The 18563-nt window shown below is 36.5% G+C and overlaps 1 protein-coding gene across 1 annotated transcript; it reads right to left on the reverse strand.

The window, feature by feature from the left end:
- Positions 1-1701: 1701 nt before the first annotated feature.
- LOC120088049 (serine/threonine-protein phosphatase BSL3) lies at positions 1702-17482 on the reverse strand. The gene is made up of 21 exons (XM_039045075.1): positions 16570-17482; positions 15721-15781; positions 15567-15645; positions 15388-15467; positions 15216-15310; positions 14987-15086; positions 14509-14578; positions 13637-13738; positions 13462-13543; positions 8344-8523; positions 7215-7485; positions 6878-7115; positions 6543-6713; positions 4618-4856; positions 4429-4513; positions 4239-4337; positions 3954-4153; positions 3739-3814; positions 2723-2858; positions 2509-2648; positions 1702-2413 (listed from the first exon to the last, which is right to left on the reverse strand). The coding sequence occupies exons 1-21, from the start codon at positions 17030-17032 to the stop codon at positions 2330-2332; spliced, it is 3051 nt and encodes a 1016-aa protein (XP_038901003.1). The 5' UTR covers positions 17033-17482; the 3' UTR covers positions 1702-2329.
- Positions 17483-18563: the final 1081 nt, after the last annotated feature.

Below are 18563 nucleotides of genomic sequence, written 5' to 3' on the forward strand. Positions count from 1 at the left end.
AAACAAGTCATTCCCCCATTACGATGAATTATCAAATGTATTTGGGAAGGACATGGCAACCGGACAGTCATGCGAGTCCCTAGTGATGATGCCGTCAAATTTGTTCTGAGAAATAGATGACGAGAATTGGCTAGGATCGTAGGAATACCCTACCCCAGATAATGAACAAATCCAACTACCTGAGGATGCAATAGAAAAAGATTAAGTAGGTATGTCCACGAGGAGAGCAGGTGTACTAGATATCTCTATGGGCAGAGCAAGCGTATCAGCAAAGACATCTAGAGGGAGTAAGAGGAAACAACTAACATTCTAGAATGAAATGATCGACATCATGCGATTAACCGCTGATATGCAGTCAACGCGCATGGGCAGACTCGCTGCTTGGAAAACCAATAAATATGAGCTGGAATTGAGACGTCGGAAGAATGTAGTTCAAGTCATATTTAGTATTAAAGGGTTAATAGAGGATGATAGATGCAACCTAATTGATATAATTGGCACAAACATACAAAAAACGGATCTCTTCCTCACTGTACCGGAAGAGAAACGGCTACAGTACTGCACACGCTTACTTACTCGAACCCACTAGACTGACCACCTAATATTTCAACCCAAAAACATATATTCATTTAATTTGTTTTTTGGAACAGTCACATATTCGGTCGTTTGATATAATTTTTGTGATGTTCAAAAGAATGTAACTGTACCATACTATCACATTCTCAACATCATTATGAAATGAAAGGTAATTATTCTATATGCAATTTAAGTTCGACATATACGATCCATATTATATAAAAATAAAGTAAATTATCCAATTATTCAATGTTTATGTATAGAGGCATGAAAAGAGATCTTTCTAAATCCCTTACAGGCTTAAGAAGCTCATTTCCATGAAAGTAAGTAAGGAAGGCTTTTCCGAGAAATAGATTTGAGATGCTAAGTTAGCAAGATTCAATATACATACATACAATATACCAATTCATAAATAATTGAGTTGTAATATGACATGTATTTTGGTAGTATGTTTTACAGATTGAAAAAAATTAAAATTTTTATAGTTTTTGAAAAGAATCAGTTATATTTTACAAATTGAAAAAAAAATAGAATTTTTCCGGGTCATGTCATAAAAGGATTGAGAAAATAGATGTATGGTTGAAAATTAATCAACAATTACAAAAAAAAAAAAAAAAAAAAAAAAAAAAGAACCAACCTTATTCACAAAAATTGAAACCCTCAACTCAACACACCAAACACGAACAATAATTATCAACTCAAATCTGCACAACACAGACAATTTAACTCTCCAGATAATAATTACCAATTCAACTCTCCACTTTTATCACACACCAAATGGCCTCTAAACAATTAAATTGATCTAACTTTTCTTTTTTGGAGGGGCAGAGATCTCAGCTATACCACACTTTCCCATAATTCATAAATTTTATTTTAAAAGTCAATTGATTATAAAAATAATGTAAATTTTTTTTAAAAAAAAATGATAATTCTTGTCAACCTATATATACTTCAACTAAAGTCATTATAATCTCAACCAACAAAAGAAATCTCGATATTTACAAGCATCGTTCAAATCAAGAGCTAGACAATTATCTAGTGACTACACCAGAAGATTAAGAGTTTCATTATTTGACTAATTATACATTAAGATGATTAAAGAAGTGGGTGAAAAAACATAGAAATAGAGTAAGGAAAGAAATTATAATGGCATTCACTAATCAAAACTTGGTAACTCTTGACATGACAGGTTGACAAGTTTCGTCGTCTCCACACAATTATATCGTACAAAGAAACAAAGCAACAACCTCTATGATACAAAGGACAATCACATAGACGTATTACTTTCACTACCAAATCACACCCTTAAGTTAAAAATCTGTCCACTACAAATGGAGAAAAATAATAGACACCAAAGAACAAAAATTTGTAAAATTACCATTGGAAAATGGTAAATACCTATAGGAGCAAAAAAAAAGAGAGAGAAAAACTAAGACCATCTACCACCTGTGCTTGTGACCCGATATTGAATGGTACAAGGGTCGACACTACATCTTGCAGCGCATCAAACATTTTAAACATCACTGCCACCAGCAACCTGATTCTTGAACCTATACAATCCATTTGATGGCTTATTGGAGGTGTGTGAATATTGGAACTCCAGCCTTCGTATATCCGTTTGAACAACGATCACAAGTTCTGGTACTCAGAGACGGGGGCGTGTGTTCTATACATTACACCAGAACTGCCATAGTGGTAGTAGCATGAGGCAAGACTCGATATAAGTTTTTAAGCGATGTGTCAAGCAATGTGCTTATATCCATGCAAGGGAACCTCGGTCGTTGGTTACTTGAGGGCGGCCTCTAGTTGGCGTTGGAGGTCTGTTGGCATTCAGCTCCTGAACTCATAGAATACCAACAAAATGGAATCAGTATTGACAACATACAAACATAGCCCAAGAAAATTAGTTGTGGATGAACATATCAGCAGCACCTGCATCCACGTATCTTCTAAATGACGTTCTGGTGATGCCTCTGGGGAAGTCATTGCAGGTGGTAAAGGGTGAATTAGCTTTGGGACAACAACAAGATCTCGACCAAGAACTAAAATAGCTCCAGCATTATTTGCAGTGCCTGTATGCAAGAACCGATACTGTATCAGCAAAATATTCACAGATCCTGGAAATAAGATCAAGCAAAAAGAATACCGCAGTAATTTGTGGCCGAGAAAAGTGTAATCAAATGCCCTTGAGCAAAACGTTCAAAACCATCCATGACACATTCATGGGCGCGAACTATCAGCTGGAGATCATTATTGTTGCAAAATTCCATGACACGATCAGGCTGCAGCAACAACAATTCCATATGAGCATTTTATAGTAACGGCCAATTCATTCATTGCACTTGAAAAGTGATTCAATCAACATCTATTAAAAAAAACAGAGTTCCGAAATATAGTGAAGCAGATGTGTTAACAACAGACATTAAGAAGCTATTTCCAATGGACTTCAAAGCTGAAAAATCTCAAAAACAAACAAAAATAAATAATTTAGCGAATGTGCTAACAAGAAATGAAAGATGCGCACTGGAGCTACTCATGAGCCATGCCGAAGGCATTATTAATATATCTTTTAATCATGTCCCTCACCTTTCACGAGTAGATTTAATTTCTATACCTGGCGTGCCCACTATAAGATGCCTTAGGCCCAGATTTCAAAATATCATCTTCCGACAATATGATATCTAAACCTTTCGTTCATAATTTATTCAAGGGTGAAAGAGTATGTAAGGTAACCCTTACATGACATTGATATCAAATGGAATAAAATTTCCCGAGGCAATACAAAATGCTCCCGACCAATTAGAGAGGGCTAATAATCCCTCCCTTCCCCTACAACTTTCTAAAACAGAAAAGCATAAAAATTACCATCACCATTTCCCAACACAAGTACCACCAACATTCCCTTGGTGGTCCCCCTTCCTTGGGACCCCCTTAATTTCATTAAACCCCATCATCATACATGTTTTGCATCAAAAGGTCAATCTTCAACTAGAATTTAGATTAGTTTCCTCCATATTAAGAAAGCACTGATGCTGTCGTGATTTTTTTTTCCAGAGTTTGGATGTTATTAACGCTGAGAACCAAATGTACTAGGTAATGTGCAAAAAGACGGTGTGAACCATCTATGACTATGACAGAGGGTAAGGCACATTTAACACTTACCCCAAAAGTGACTAAACCTGGACCTCTAGCATTAGGCCGTAGTCCTTCCACACTATCATTTTCTGTAGGATCAGACCTGTAAATTTTCATATCAATACATGAGATAAGTATATTGCAGTGATTACTACTGTTGAACAGAACAGCAAACCAGATATGTATTAAGATCATTGATCAGCTAGTCAAAAGAGTTGAAAACTGCATAGAAATGCACTAACCACAGCAAATCCATGAGGACAATTGAACCAGCTTCCATTGTAATTGGACGCTGAATATTCTCAATCTGCTCTACATGATTTATTGACCGACCAATACCACCATGCATACAAATTATCTTCTTTTCAATCAAAGCTGCTAGAGGAAGCCAGTTAAATAACCGGTTAATCCGATGCCATGCCCAAATTCCATCCCTTTCTCCCTGTTCCATAAGGAATGAAATGAGTCGCTATAACCAATTTATATGATGGAATGTGAAAATATACAAGTGTATACAATAATAATACCATCCGCTCAATACACTCAATCCGAAAGCCAAAAAGAGCATTAATATCTGCAGCTTCATGGTTCCCACGTATCAAATGTACATTCTGCTGATACTCGACCTGCAGTAAAAGCGTATAGAAAAGCAGCCTATCAAGGCACAGTATGTGATAGATTGAAATTTAACTAACAAAAGCAACATCACCCAAGTACCTTTAAAGCAAGTAGAAGGGTAATAGTTTCAAGGCTGTGTTGACCTCTGTCAACATAATCTCCTAAGAAGAGATAATCGATATATCTGACAGTTGTTCATCAAAAGATATTACGAAAATAGACTGAATAAAGATGATTGAAGATTCATATTTGTCTTTCATATATAGAACCAAACAATCCTTTACTTACGCAATATCCCCAGCAGTTGAAGGTGCACCATACTCATCAAAAAGGCGCATAAGGTCCCCAAATTGACCGTGTAGATCACCAAATATTTTTATAGGAGCCTTAAGCTGTAAAACGCTAGGTTCATTTGAAAATATTTTCTCAGCACTATCACAAAGATCAGCTATTTCATTGCAGTCCAAGAAAAATTGTCGGCGAACAGGAGGTTTCCAACCGCGAGGCTTTAGAAGGTGTGCTATCACCTGAGAAGATAAAAGTAGAAAGCATACTATATCAAACCAAAAGGATAACGGGAATCAAGGAAAAAAAGCAGTGGAACATTAGCAATTAAGTGAGAGTATCATCTGCCTCCTTCAACTAACAGCCAAAGGCAGCTTTAGGGTTTTCTTGAAAGGAGATGAGACATTGGCTCAAACAGTATAAACCGTTAGCCATGGATTTAAATTAAAAATACATGGACAAAATCATATTAATTACATAAGAGATATAAATAGGAAAGAGATCTCATCTAACAATCATAACTTAAATTTGTTAAAAATCATTCTTGGTATCATTATTGTTATCATTTATAATATGGTTTTTTTCTCTATTTTATCTTCAAAGGAAATTTTAATCCTGGATAATAAAGTGGTAACCAAGTCCTTACAAAATATTGCTTTAGATTGATCAAAATATCCACACTGAAAACTAAAATATCTAAGGAAATGGGCTTGAAGCAAAGTAGTCGTGTAGAAGAGAGAAGGATTGTGCCAAAAAAAGATGTTGTTGGACATAGAAACGAGTTATCTCTGGAGGGGGGAAATGATGCCATATGCTCAGGTGCAAAACATGTTTTTCTATTACCCATTCTGCATCATTCCAGAGATCTCTAACACTAATCTTAGCAAACCAGAGAAAGTTGATTATGATAGGAGGATCATCATAAAAGGAAGGGGAGATAATCGACTTCAACTATCCAGTTCATGACCTGGCAATTGGCAAAGCTTTTATCAAGGAGAATGAGACGATGGAACAAGACTGCACAAAATCCTAGAGAACATGGGGCAATGGGTAATACTGGAGCCTGATTTCTGTGGAAGACAGTCTTTGGTCGAGGGACTGGTTAAGGAAAGGTTAACTGTGGCAGCAACTAAAAAATATTGATGAATGCAAATCCTCTAGACTAGACACATTCACAAACTGAAACATAATCTTTCGAAATAAAGTTCTGAAATATATTCAAGCTGAATTATGGAACATCCAAATCATTTCCTAAAAGAGGAACTTATTTGCTCCCATTCAACTCTAAGAGTAGTTGAGCAATGGAGGACTGGAGAAATGAAAAGAAGAGAGCTCGAACATTCAAGATAGATCTTGAGAAAGCAGAAGACATGGTGGGGTGGGAGTTGTTCCAAACAGTCATGAAAAGAAAAGAATTTGGAAATTGAAGGCTGATGTGGATAAAGACGTGCACCTACTAAAACCAAATTCTCTATATATCTTACTGGAGAGGTAGTTGCATCAAAAGGGTTTGAGAGACTGAGACCCTTTCTCCCCTTTTCTCTTGGGATTGTGGGAGATACGTTGGGTCGCTTAAGTAGGATGGTGGATCGAGGGGATTCCAAGTTTGAAGGAGAGGCTTTTACAATCTAAAGATGAAATTTCATTATCTTGTAAAAATACGAGTGAGCAATTGACAACCTAATTAAAATTCTGGAAGGTTTTCTAAATTGTTGTGTTTAAAGATAAATGTAGAGAAACAAGTGGCACAAAATATTCACATTTCAGAGTAGAAATCACCAAAAACTTATAGCAAAGCTCTTCTATAAGTTATGCAAATATGCTTGGAAGATATTTTACCCAACACTGGCTATAATGAACATTCAACACAGAATAATTCTGCATAACTTGAATAGGACCTAAACTATAATGAGCTGATCCTTGAATACCTTCTTGGGCACGCTGTTGATGGACATCTGACGATCTAATAGTTTCCTTGCTGCAGTTGCATTCTCAGGAGTCCCGTAGCTTACCCTCCGACCTTCATTTTCAAACTGATCAATTGAAAGTTGCCTAACCATGCCACCTAGAGCTCCACCAGTCTCAGCAGCAACAACCACCTAATAGTGCAGTTCAAGTGTTAAAATATACAGCACAACATTTTATTACACAACCACTTTTAATGTGTATATATATTAAAAAATAATAATAATAATAATAATTGTTATTATTATTTTTAAAAAAAATGCACCAAACATCTGTAGTAATTATAATATATACTAACAGCTCTATGATGCAGCCTAACTCCAGCAGGAGCAATGCTATTTGATCCAGTAGAATCAGGCTTTATCAAGCTAGAAATCTGTTTCCCACTTGGAGTAGCCTCAGCCCCTCGATCCCTATCAGGGAGCTCAACTTCCCCATTGACTTGCCTTGCCTTAGCTGCAGCAAATGTAGCACTGATAGCCTCAGCTTCTGCTGCTGATGCCTCAACCAAATATTCGACACCTTTACTCATTCGCCTGCACAGTATTATTGTACATCCAGTTCCAGGATTCTGAGCAAGGCCATTTTAATACAAGTTGAGAACTGAGAATCTAGTCTAGAAAAATTTTACTAACCGTTGGCCTTGAAGCATTGCATTTTCTGTGCTTATATCAGTGTATATGTCACCATTCACGGGGGGAGCAACAGGATTTCCCAGCACCACTGAACCATCAGGAGCAGCTTCTGGCATCGTTTGTCTAGCTCTTTCATCAGTGAATCCATACCTGGGTGGTAATCGTCCAGGTTGAACAGATGCAGCAGCTGCTGCTGCTGCATGAGAAGCTGCACTTGTTGTTTCAGCAGCAGCCATATCCTCAGCAACTAGAAGGTCGTCTAACAAAACACCTGTGGATATATGAAAAATATTACTACGCCATGTATTATGAATTCTGAGGTACAAATGCTCTGTGAAATCTCATGAACAAAATACTTATCAGCATAATAAGTTCAGCCCTTCAGACATACAGAAGTCTACTGTTTCTATGAACAAATCATAGACATGACAAATATTAAGAAGATATACACTGTTAGAATAACACACTCCTAAAAAATTTTGCACAGAAAGCTAGAATTCCATCGGTCATCTTAGCATCATTCAATACGCAACAAATCAACTCATAATGATGCATGTTCCCAGATTGTCTTAGTAGCTAAGATCATGTCGCCCATTGGAGTCACACCAAACCTAATCTTGCCGCTATGATTCATCATAATTAAATTATAGTCCACTTTTTGTGCTGGTAATGATCCCTGATGAAAAAAAATGCACAACTAAAAGATAAACAAACTAAGATTTCCATATACATGAAAATGTACAATATTAAAGTTCAGCTAAGGAGATACTTAGGTCCCTGATAGCATTTTTTTCTCCTCACTGCAATACTGTTAAGAGGCTTTATATTTTAAATGGAAATATTCTACTTCTTTATGAGAAGATAAAGGAAGTATTCTACTTTAACAAAATTTGTCAGAGGAAAGTGGAGTTTATAGGCAACTTTGGTGCCTTGGGTAATCCAATCTTATCTTCATTTAAAAATAACAAAGGGTGTCTCTCCTTAGGTTGCATCACGAAAGTGCTAGTTTCATTATATCTTTTCTGGCTATACCATCTGTCTTTCTATGAAACCCTTCCTTTATTATCAATCTGAAAAACAAGGAGAATTTGTAATGCAAGTGGATAAATAAAAAGCTTTTACGACTCACCACCGCGTAAACCACCATAAATGAAAATTAGGTCACCCACGGCAGCAGCTGCATGCCTACAACGCCTAGTTAATTCTACAGAAGCATCACCACCTGCTGCATCAGCACTATATCTCCCCGTCCTGGGAGAGGTAACAACAGATTTTATGTCACACCAGACACCTGCTGCAGTATCCAACACTGTAAACAGAGTAATATGAGAACTATGTAAGACTCCCCGAGGTAAGAGATCCTAGGATTAGAAGACGCACATAAATAATCGTGTTAACATAGAGAAAAAGAAACAGCTTTATGCTAGTCAAAGGACCAACACAATTTCAAGAAAGAAAAAGAGAAGGAGAGAAATCAATGCCAACACGATTTAAATAGCATAGAAACTTCTTTTTTAAAAATCAACATTAACCAAATTTCATTAAGATCTACGGAATGAAAGTCATTCAAATGCAAGAAGTCAAAACTGAACAGAAAAATGACTTAAACAATGAAGAAACTCTCCATGGAACAACATCATTAACAGATTCAGCATCTATATGAGCCTCCCAATGTCAGTAAAATATTTCATGGATCAAGTCTTACTTTGGACAACCACAAAAAAGAAGAGCAAGAATTCTCAGGAGAATGCCATCATATAAGGCCTTTGGGAATTATGGAAGGAAAAAACAATAGAGTGGTCAGGGGTGTTCACAAGGAGAATGTTCAAATAGGTGTTCTTGTTTACACTACTTCCAACTGGAGGACTAATACAGCTTTTATGTAAATACACTTCAGCTTTATAAAAATAGCTCTTTTATAGCCTCCAGTACCTCAAGGGCCCCTCTTTTGCCTTTTTGGATGTAAATCAGTTATTCTACTTCATGAAAAGTTCTACTACTGTTCCAAAGTGAAAAAGGATCAGAAGCCTCTGACAATCTATTTGTATTAATTCAGGAAAAGTAGATATTTTTTAATAAGACTTTTCATTGATTGATGAGAAGGAAGAAAAATGTCTGGGGATACAATCTCCCGAAGAGTGAGAAAGAAACAAACAAATAGGACTAAAAACCAGAACCCTTAAGAAATGGAAACATTAATTAAAAAAAATAAAAATAACAGCTGCAACAAAGAGAATAGAAATACAAGGACGCCAAAAAGGATCAATGACTTTCAAATAGCAAGAAGAACAAATATATTGATCGATGCTGAAAGCTTCTTCAAACAAAGACTAGAGCAAGCTGAGACAGCAAAGAGAAATTTAAATAACTAAACAGAAGCAACAAGCAAAAACTTTGACTAATACATAAAGTTTAGAGTTTAGGGTTTAAGGATTATAGCCTTACATCTCTCATAGCAAACTTGTCCTGGTTTTGTATTAGTCATGAAAAATTACAAAAAGTAAGACCAAAATGTTTCTAATCAATAAGAAAGACCAACAACAAAACACAGAAAAACCAAAGGAGCAACCAAATTTTTCTCTAAGATGAGGTAGCCAAAACTGAGGAGCCAATTATGTTCCCCAATACTTCTGTGATTATAGCCTTACAACTCTCAAAGAAAATTGGTCTTGCTTAAACCCTACAACATGTTTCTAATCAATAAGAAAGACCAACAACAAAACACTGAAAAACCAAAGAAGCAACCAAACTTTCTCTAAAATGAGGTATCCAAAACTGAGGAGCCCATTATGTTCCCCAACACTTTTGTGATAAAAGCCGTACATCTCTCATGACAAATTGGTCATGCTTGCTTTTTGTAATCTTTCATGCTAATGGCTCCCTATTATAATTTCATAACCCTAATGAAATGAAGTTCGAGTGTGTCTCAAAAAAAAAAAAAACAATTGCTTTCAATGAGTGGAAATGAAAGAATACAAAGGCATACAAAGGACCAAGCCCACAAAAATCCCATTAAAGAAAGGGGTTCCAACCAAGTAGAAAAAAATTTATAAGAATAACAACTTTCATTGAGAAAAAATGAAAGAATATAAGGACAAACAAAAACACCCCGCCCACAAAAGCAACCCCTTGCAATTAAGGAGTCCAGCCATGCAAAATGACACCTATAGGGTAATTACAAATGGTCTTTGAAACCAAAGCGCACAAGGAAACATGAAAGCGAACCATCAACCAAACCTCACTAGGATCTTTATCCACACCCCTAAAAGTCCTACTATTTCAATCACCCCACAAAGCCCAACCAAGTAAAATGTTGCATAAAGAGTAGTTACAAGGTCTTCAAAGTTGACGCTCTATGAGAAACATGAAACCTCACCAAAGACCAATAAGATTGGGCTTATCAAATGGTTTCTTCTTAGGATTAAATCTTTTTTCCCAAAAAAGATTGCAAAGAACCCCTTCTACAGCTTCATCAAAAAAGATCTTCTCTGCTTCATCATCAATTGGAAAATTTTGCTCCCAATGAACAGAATTCTAACCACAGTTTCCATATCTGAATCCAAACCATCCCCACAAAATTCTGAACTTTGGGTTAGCTTGTTTGATGAATAGAACACACCTCTTGAGAGATAATTATCAACTAGAGGTAAAGAAGAATTGATGATGGTTGAGAAATGTATACTGATTCTCTGAATGTTTTTTGGCTCCTTTTTCCTTCTGGTTGAAATCTTTTTCAGTAAAACTGAACAAATGCATTTTTCTTCAAATACATCTTGATTAGTAGCTTGATGTATCACTAACATAGATAAAGTAGCATTTGAGGCGGTTGCGCTCTTTTTCCTTGTATAGAATAAAGAGTAAGCTTTTAAAAGGCATTTTTTATATGCCTGGCATTTTTTTTAAAGACTTCTCCATCCAAGACATCAGTCTCAATTGGAACGCCTTCATCTTCCCGCTTTCTTGATCTTGTAACAGTCTAGTGATGGATTTTAATTTTCAATTTATCTTTCTGTTGTAAGCCTTGATATATGCAAGGTCTTCTTAGTATTGTACTCAGCAATTGAATTTTAGTCCTTCTAGGAGATGATGAGAATGCTATGGAGGAGTCAACCTAGTTGAGATGTCCTGGTGTATTTACTGATCCTTTTTGTGTTATTTAGTTTTTGAATAGTTTTGCTCATTATGGTTTGTTTCCTTTCATACACATGTAACATCTTTCATTATCTTAATGAAGTGGGTTGTTTCTTGTTCAAAAAAAAAATATGCCTGGCACTTTCCAAAATAGGGGATAACTCTTCATCTTCATTAAGTCATTTAGCCGAGAGTCATTAATTGGAGATTTATCAACCACTTCTCTGAACACACTGGCGATGCAGAATCCTTGTCAATCAAAAAACGGGAGAGATGCTGAGAAGAAATGCCATCTTCCTAAAGTAAAACAGAATGCTGAAAATCTAGGGCATTAGTAGTGTCTTCAGACTCTTCACCAACCACATCTTTGCTCGAATCTACCGAGGGGTCATGTCAGAGGTTTTTCATCTTCCAATACACTTTGGATACAAATTAAGTCCAAAGGATTCAAAAAGTCATTTGGAGGAAATTATTCTATTAATGCATCTGGAGGATCCAAAGGAAAAATGTCTCCAAACCTCATAAAAGAGTTTCTTCTTTTTGTATCCATTATCTTGACGAATGCTGGAATTAATCCACATAAGATCTTCTCTACTTCAACGTAAGTTGCAGAACAATCAAACAAATTAAAGGTTTTAAAGGAAATGCTAATAAGACCACCAAAATGTTCACCTATTGCTTCAAAAACACTTCTTCCCCAACTTTGTAAAGGTAAATTCTTGATAGTAATCCAACCCCATACCCTTCAACAAAATCTGGAATACTATGCTTTTTATTGGACCACCTTTCAATTTTTACATGAAATTACCTGAGGAACTTCCACTTCCCAAGTGTACTCATTCCACTCACATGCTTCCATCCTCTAAGTAAAGTTTTGTCAACCATGAACGGATTGAGAAGAAAAAGGGACTCCAAAAATTTATTCTAAAACCTTCCGAATATTCATCCACTTGTCATGAGCAAAAAATTTGGCAATGACCAGTACTACACTATATCCATCCACGTTATTTCATAATTCTTCTTCACCCAATAGAAATGGGAAATGGCAAATTAGAATCCATTTCTGAAACATCATTAGACTTCAAGTTCCCTTTCACAAAATCTACAAAACTTTTGTGAGAGCTTACTTTTTCTATGAATGGGAGAGGTTAAACTGGATCTTAGATCCAATAAAATCTTCATATTTTCTAAGATAATCATGTAAAATATCCCAAAACCGAAAAAGGTAAACCACTTTTAGAAATTCCCACAGAAATATTGATTAACTGCCTTCCTCCAAAAGGGGCCACACAACACAATCAACACTTCAAAGTTCAACCTAAATAACCGAGTTGTACCATAATCATCACTATCTTTTAAAAAGATATGTGAATGCACCGAGAAATGTAATAAAAAGAATGTTAAACCATAGCAAATGAGAGAACGAGATGGATTACCATCTTATTGTTCATATTTTCTATAAAGAGCATCTCACTTTCAAACCAAATGCTAACGAAGGTGTTCCTGACACAAGAATGTTGTAAACCCATAACTAAAAGGGGTGGTATTCTCGAAAAAAGCAGCAAAATGGCAGATTGCACTCGTGGGCGATGGACTGATGGACAGATAGAGCAAAATCCAAACTACCCAAATGAAGAAGACGTAAAAATACGGCAAATAAATGGCAATGGTGATGTCAGAAGCAACAACAACAACTAGGGTTAAGGATGAGGTGAGGGGACGCAAGCAGAAATGGTGGGAGGAGGCATATTCCGAGGAAATTAGATATAAAAACAAATAAGACAACAACAGTAACTATGCGCCTCATTTTTAATCAAGTCCTAATTTGTTGGTTTAATGACATATACAAGCATCAACAATCATCTGCACCCCAGAACAGATAAGTACTACGAAAATCTATCCTGACACATGAAGATGAAGTGACGATATCACAACCACTCATGATGCTTTGGCCTCCCAACTTAAAGCCCTATGTCGTGTACTCTTTCCAACCTAGGTTATTAATAAAGGCTTCTATTCAGGCTAACATATTTTGCAAGGGTAACCCATAACAACATCAAAGAATACATTGACAAAAGGGGAAGATAGCTCATACTCGATAATACTGATTTAGTACCTGCCACGCTTGATGAATCTTCTACCATGCGCCCACCACCAAGGGCCCCTCCAGATACATGGAGTCGTGCATTAACAAATACCTGGAATAAGAGGAAGCGCAGAAAGATTTTTAATAGTAAAGGTTGAGAGAGAGAGAGAGAGCAAGATGAAAGATTAAAGATGGATGAACGCACAGCAGCATGCTGATATCTAGGAGATGGTGAGACACCAGGAGCAATTGCCCATTCCCAACGACCATCTCTGTGTTTAGCAAGTCCATATGCACTTGCCAGCGGCTGCAGGAAATGAAGACAGGTAGTAAGAAAAATCTTAAGTTCAACATCAGTTTAAAATGTTTTTAAAATATTATAGCTTTAGCTAAGGTAAACACTTTTTTCCCTTTTATTCCTTCAGAGAACCAAATAGTCAAATGTCACGCATGAATTCTTTGCAATGATATTCATCTTCCAAGACTTTGAATATATGGAGGCATTCAATATGGAAGTAAATGTAGCTTCATGGTGTTGAAATACTTTATACCATTTTTTATAGCATCTAGCAAATCACACTTCTTTTATTATAACCATGGGTATTCGAGTCAACTTGTGCAAATCTCAACTAATTTTTACAAACGAAATAAGATGTCACTCATAGATATTGTGACACATTTTTTATATGAAAGAAAAAACTTTTTATGATTTTAGGATCTCATAATTTAAGCATATTGATTAATTGCATTAGGCTTTACATTAATTGCATCTCGTCATCTTTAGTAAATATTTATCCTTAATATACTTTTACCATAGAACTAAATAATATGGGATTTATATCTATTCATGTGTCGCAATGCACTATCTCAACCTCGTAACATAAATCAATATTCAACTTAAATCTACAACTTGATTTCAAAAGGAGGAATACCATAGAGATTATGTGATGAACCCTAAAGCAAACGATAACAAGTGCTAAGAATTCATTCAAGTCAGGATCAAATGAATAAAAGCATATCCCATAACAAACCATTAAACAAAGTCAAGTGCCATGTAACAACGATTCTTTTACTCACCACACTATTAGCATCTCTCCCTCCACATAGCAAAAGAAGACCATCAGATCGCGCACTAGCAGTTGCATACCTAGTGATATTTGAAGTGTCAAATAATGGCTGAAACTCATAATATTTTGAAGAAGAAAATTGGTTCTACAGGATTTGAACAAAAAATGCAAATGAAATCCAAATAGGTGAACTCAAATTGTGAAATTTTTTAGTCATAAAAGAGGTGGTTTGTTTGGCATTAGTGAAAGAAGAGTTACTTTCAAATTCTGAGCACCCAAAAAGTAATTATTCGAAAGAAGTAAAAATCGGTAGGATAACATGATTGTGATTTACCTTATGCCAAAACCACTAAATCACTAAATAAGGAAATAAGTTTGAGGTGTAAAACCACTAAAGCAAGTGATAACAAAGAGAAGTAGAAATGTTGCCAAAGCACACAACAAAGTAAGACAAAAACCACATAAAAAGCCAAGATGAAGGGTCTTACATGCACGGAGGTGGACCCTCCCCTTCTGGCTCCAACTTCCGCCATTCATAAGGTTTGGCAGCAGTATCTAGTGCCCACACATCAGCCAAAGGCCGCTTGCCTAAAACATAGACCAAATTTTATGTTGTGTAAAATAGTAAACAAAAAGTAAAAATTGATAATTTCTGAAATAGAAATCATGGGTTGCATCAGATGAACATATGAAAAATTACAAAGAAGTATGGCTTACCATCATTACCACCAATCGCCATGAGGTACCTCTGCCCCACTAGAGCCATTACATGTCCATAACGTGGTCCTGGACCAGGGCCTTGCACAACTACTCTATAGGAAAATAGTCATACGAGGCATATCTTATAAAAACATTCAAAAATGAACAAAGCACATCACCAAAGTCTAACCTATGCCATCGTGGGCGCTGCTGTGTCAGGTCAAGAACATGAAGATCCTCAGCAGACAGACCAGCTGGTCCAATTCCACCCTGCGTCATAAGAAAGGTAAGAGATCCATAATGAAGAACTAACAGAACCCTGACCAAGTAAATTTTACAAACTTAAACCAGAAATTAAACAAGGCTGACCTGAATGACTACCATAGTTCCAACAGCAGTTGCCACATGTGCAGCCCTCGGCGTAGGCGGTTCTCCAAGTGGAGTAATTCTGCAAGATATTTGATGAGAATGTTAGATGAAGACAAGGGGAACGGAAGGAGATGGGATGAAGACCAGGACTTACCTGGACCATTTATTAGTTAAAACGTCATAACAATGCACATCAGCAGTGGCACCTGCAAGCCCTGCAACACAGGAACTACAAAATAAGCATAGTTTACAGCATTAAAAATAAAAATAAAAATATCTGAAAAACCATGTGCAGAGTCGTTCAATTAGCTCCCATGAGATCAAACTGCAGCTTACAAAACTGAAGTGGAATTAAAGTTGTCTGCTCTGCTGACAAAATTAATGATACCAAAAAAAGAGTTTGAATATCTTGAGTTGTACTCAGTCAACAATTTCAATTCTTAGCAAGCAGATCAGCAAATATGCACCTCTAGTTCCACTAGATTAAAGTATCTATCACAAACATAGACAACAAAATGTTGGGCATAAATGAAAAGAAACAAATTCAGAGCAACACGCACTGTTTTGTATCATCAACACGATGAAATTACAGGAAAAATGGATCCGAATTTCAAACATAATCAGTAACCCCACGCCCCTAATAAAACAGGAGGATTTAACTTCCCAATTAGATGTGTTTGAAGGCGAAGTTACATATGCCCCAATGCATTGACTGGTTAGAATGGCAAGAAACCACAACATTCAAGTTTCGGAAGAAAGCAATTCAAGTAGAGGAGTGTTTCAAACGAAAGACTCCTAGGGATACATTAATACATTATATCTGGTGGGATCAAGTGGAACTAGGGTTTTAACAGAACAATTAACGAAAAGGTAGTAACTCCCAACAACGCAACCAGCACCAAGAAGAAATGTTGTGAGCTTTCACGATGTAACGCACACCCCATAACCGCTCTCCGAACATAAATTCAACAATTGAAGAGTATAGTTAGCAAAATTAACATACGGATTCCAGCACTTCCAGCTGATGATGGAGTCCCAGAAGCCGCAGAGTTGCCCTCGAGAGCAGTGGCACCACCAAACAATATTAATCTCGGCCCAATGTATCCCGGAGTCCCCTCCTCGCCAACAGACCCCACAGCCGTCAAGGTATGACCGCATCGCGGCCCTGGTCCATCTTCCTTCTTTTCAATTATCGCGTTTACTACCGAGTACGTAGGCGCGAGTCTTGGCCCTACAACCGTAGTCTGCTGCATCTGCACGGCGGTCTGTTGCTGCTGAGACGACGACATAGACTGCGGCGGAGTTCCACCGCCGGCTTGAGGCTGCTCCCTAAGCTGATCTCTATCGACTCCAGCAGTAGCAGCAGCAGCAGAAGAAGAAGAAGAAGAAGAAGAAGAAACAGTAGTGTGATTCTGCACCGCCGGATCGTGATCGGGCTCCGGAACCATCGAGGAATCGACGTCCATTTATTCAGCTCTTGAATTGAAACCACAAACTTGAAGATCGGATTTAGAATTCCGACGAAACGGAATTCCAAACAGGCATTTCGATTCGGTTCAGAAGTCCAATACCGGACTTTCGAAAGTAGTCCGCAACACAAAAATACCCAAAACCCTAACAGAAATCCTGGATTTCCCGATTCTATAAAAGAACTAAAAAGAAATTCCGAACAAAAAACATCCAGCAGTAGAAAGGAAAAACTTCCTTTTATCCTTTTACACAAAAGAAATGAACGAAATCACTTTCTCTTTCTGCTTTATTTTCCCTCAGAAAAAGAAGAAGTAGATGCAGTACGAGACAATCTTCAAAGCTCCCTCAACGATCAAACCCACATCAAAGTTTCAAGGAGGACAAAATAAAATTAAAATTCCGCTTTCTCTCTCGCTCTTAAAAAAAATAAATAAATAAAATAAAATTGTGCATCATATAATGCGAATTATGCGATATGATATGTGAATGTCTCTCTATCTATCCTTCTTCGACGATATTTTTATTATTTTGTTTTTTTATTTTGACGGTCCGGTTTAAGTGTGTGACGGGAAATGAGTTTTGAGCCGTCAGATCTAAGTTCTGACGGCGCATTGTAGAGGGTTCACCGGCATAACCGGGAATATGGGTTTAACTATAAACGGTGATTACCGGTTATTATATCCTGGGGGGTTTTTAATTTTTTGCAAGTCGAAAAAATTGTCGGGGTGCTTTGAAGACGACGCGCGAGGTGGCGCGTGGGTTGGACGTGGCGGCAAGAGTACCGGCGGTTTGGGCGATGGATTTGGAAATGGTTTAAGTACAGAGTGTAGGGGTATAGTTTCAGTTTCACTCCAATGAATAATAATCGAATCATTTGTTCCGTACTAATAACTTTTTACCATCCACCTCCCACTTCTCAACTACTTCCTACCCATCTGCCAGATAATTTTTTTTCATTTATTTTTTTATTCCCGTGGTTTAAAATTTAAATCATGGAGTTCTCAAAAAAAACAAACCATGTATATAATCAAATTTTGGAAATATATTTCTTCCAAAAAAAATTAATTATATTTAAATGTTAAATCTTATCTATTTGTCATATTATGATTTCATTCTCAACGGTGAAGATTAAAAGGTGTGCATTCAAATTCTAAGTATATATTCTTATGATCGCATTACACTTTAATCTCATAAGAAGATGGAAATGATGTTTAATTTAAAAAATAATAAATATGAAAACAAAATTGTTTGTTTAAAAAAAATATAGTATTCTAGTTGTGAAACTATAAAGAAAAATAAGGTTTGTTTATCAATCAAAAGTACTCGATGACATACACACTAATTATGTAGGGTAAACGATAAGAAACGAATAAAAGACTAATCTACCCTTAGAATAAATAAAAATAATAAAATACGTTAAAGCAAGTAACACTAATTGATCATTTATCTAATTAATAGGTTTTTTTTTGTTTAATAATTACAGGATAAGAGATCGAATCATCAATCATTTGAATGAGCTATAATTGG

Source organism: Benincasa hispida, chromosome 10 (genome assembly GCF_009727055.1).
Source record: "Benincasa hispida cultivar B227 chromosome 10, ASM972705v1, whole genome shotgun sequence".
Taxonomy (NCBI): Eukaryota; Viridiplantae; Streptophyta; class Magnoliopsida; order Cucurbitales; family Cucurbitaceae; genus Benincasa; species Benincasa hispida.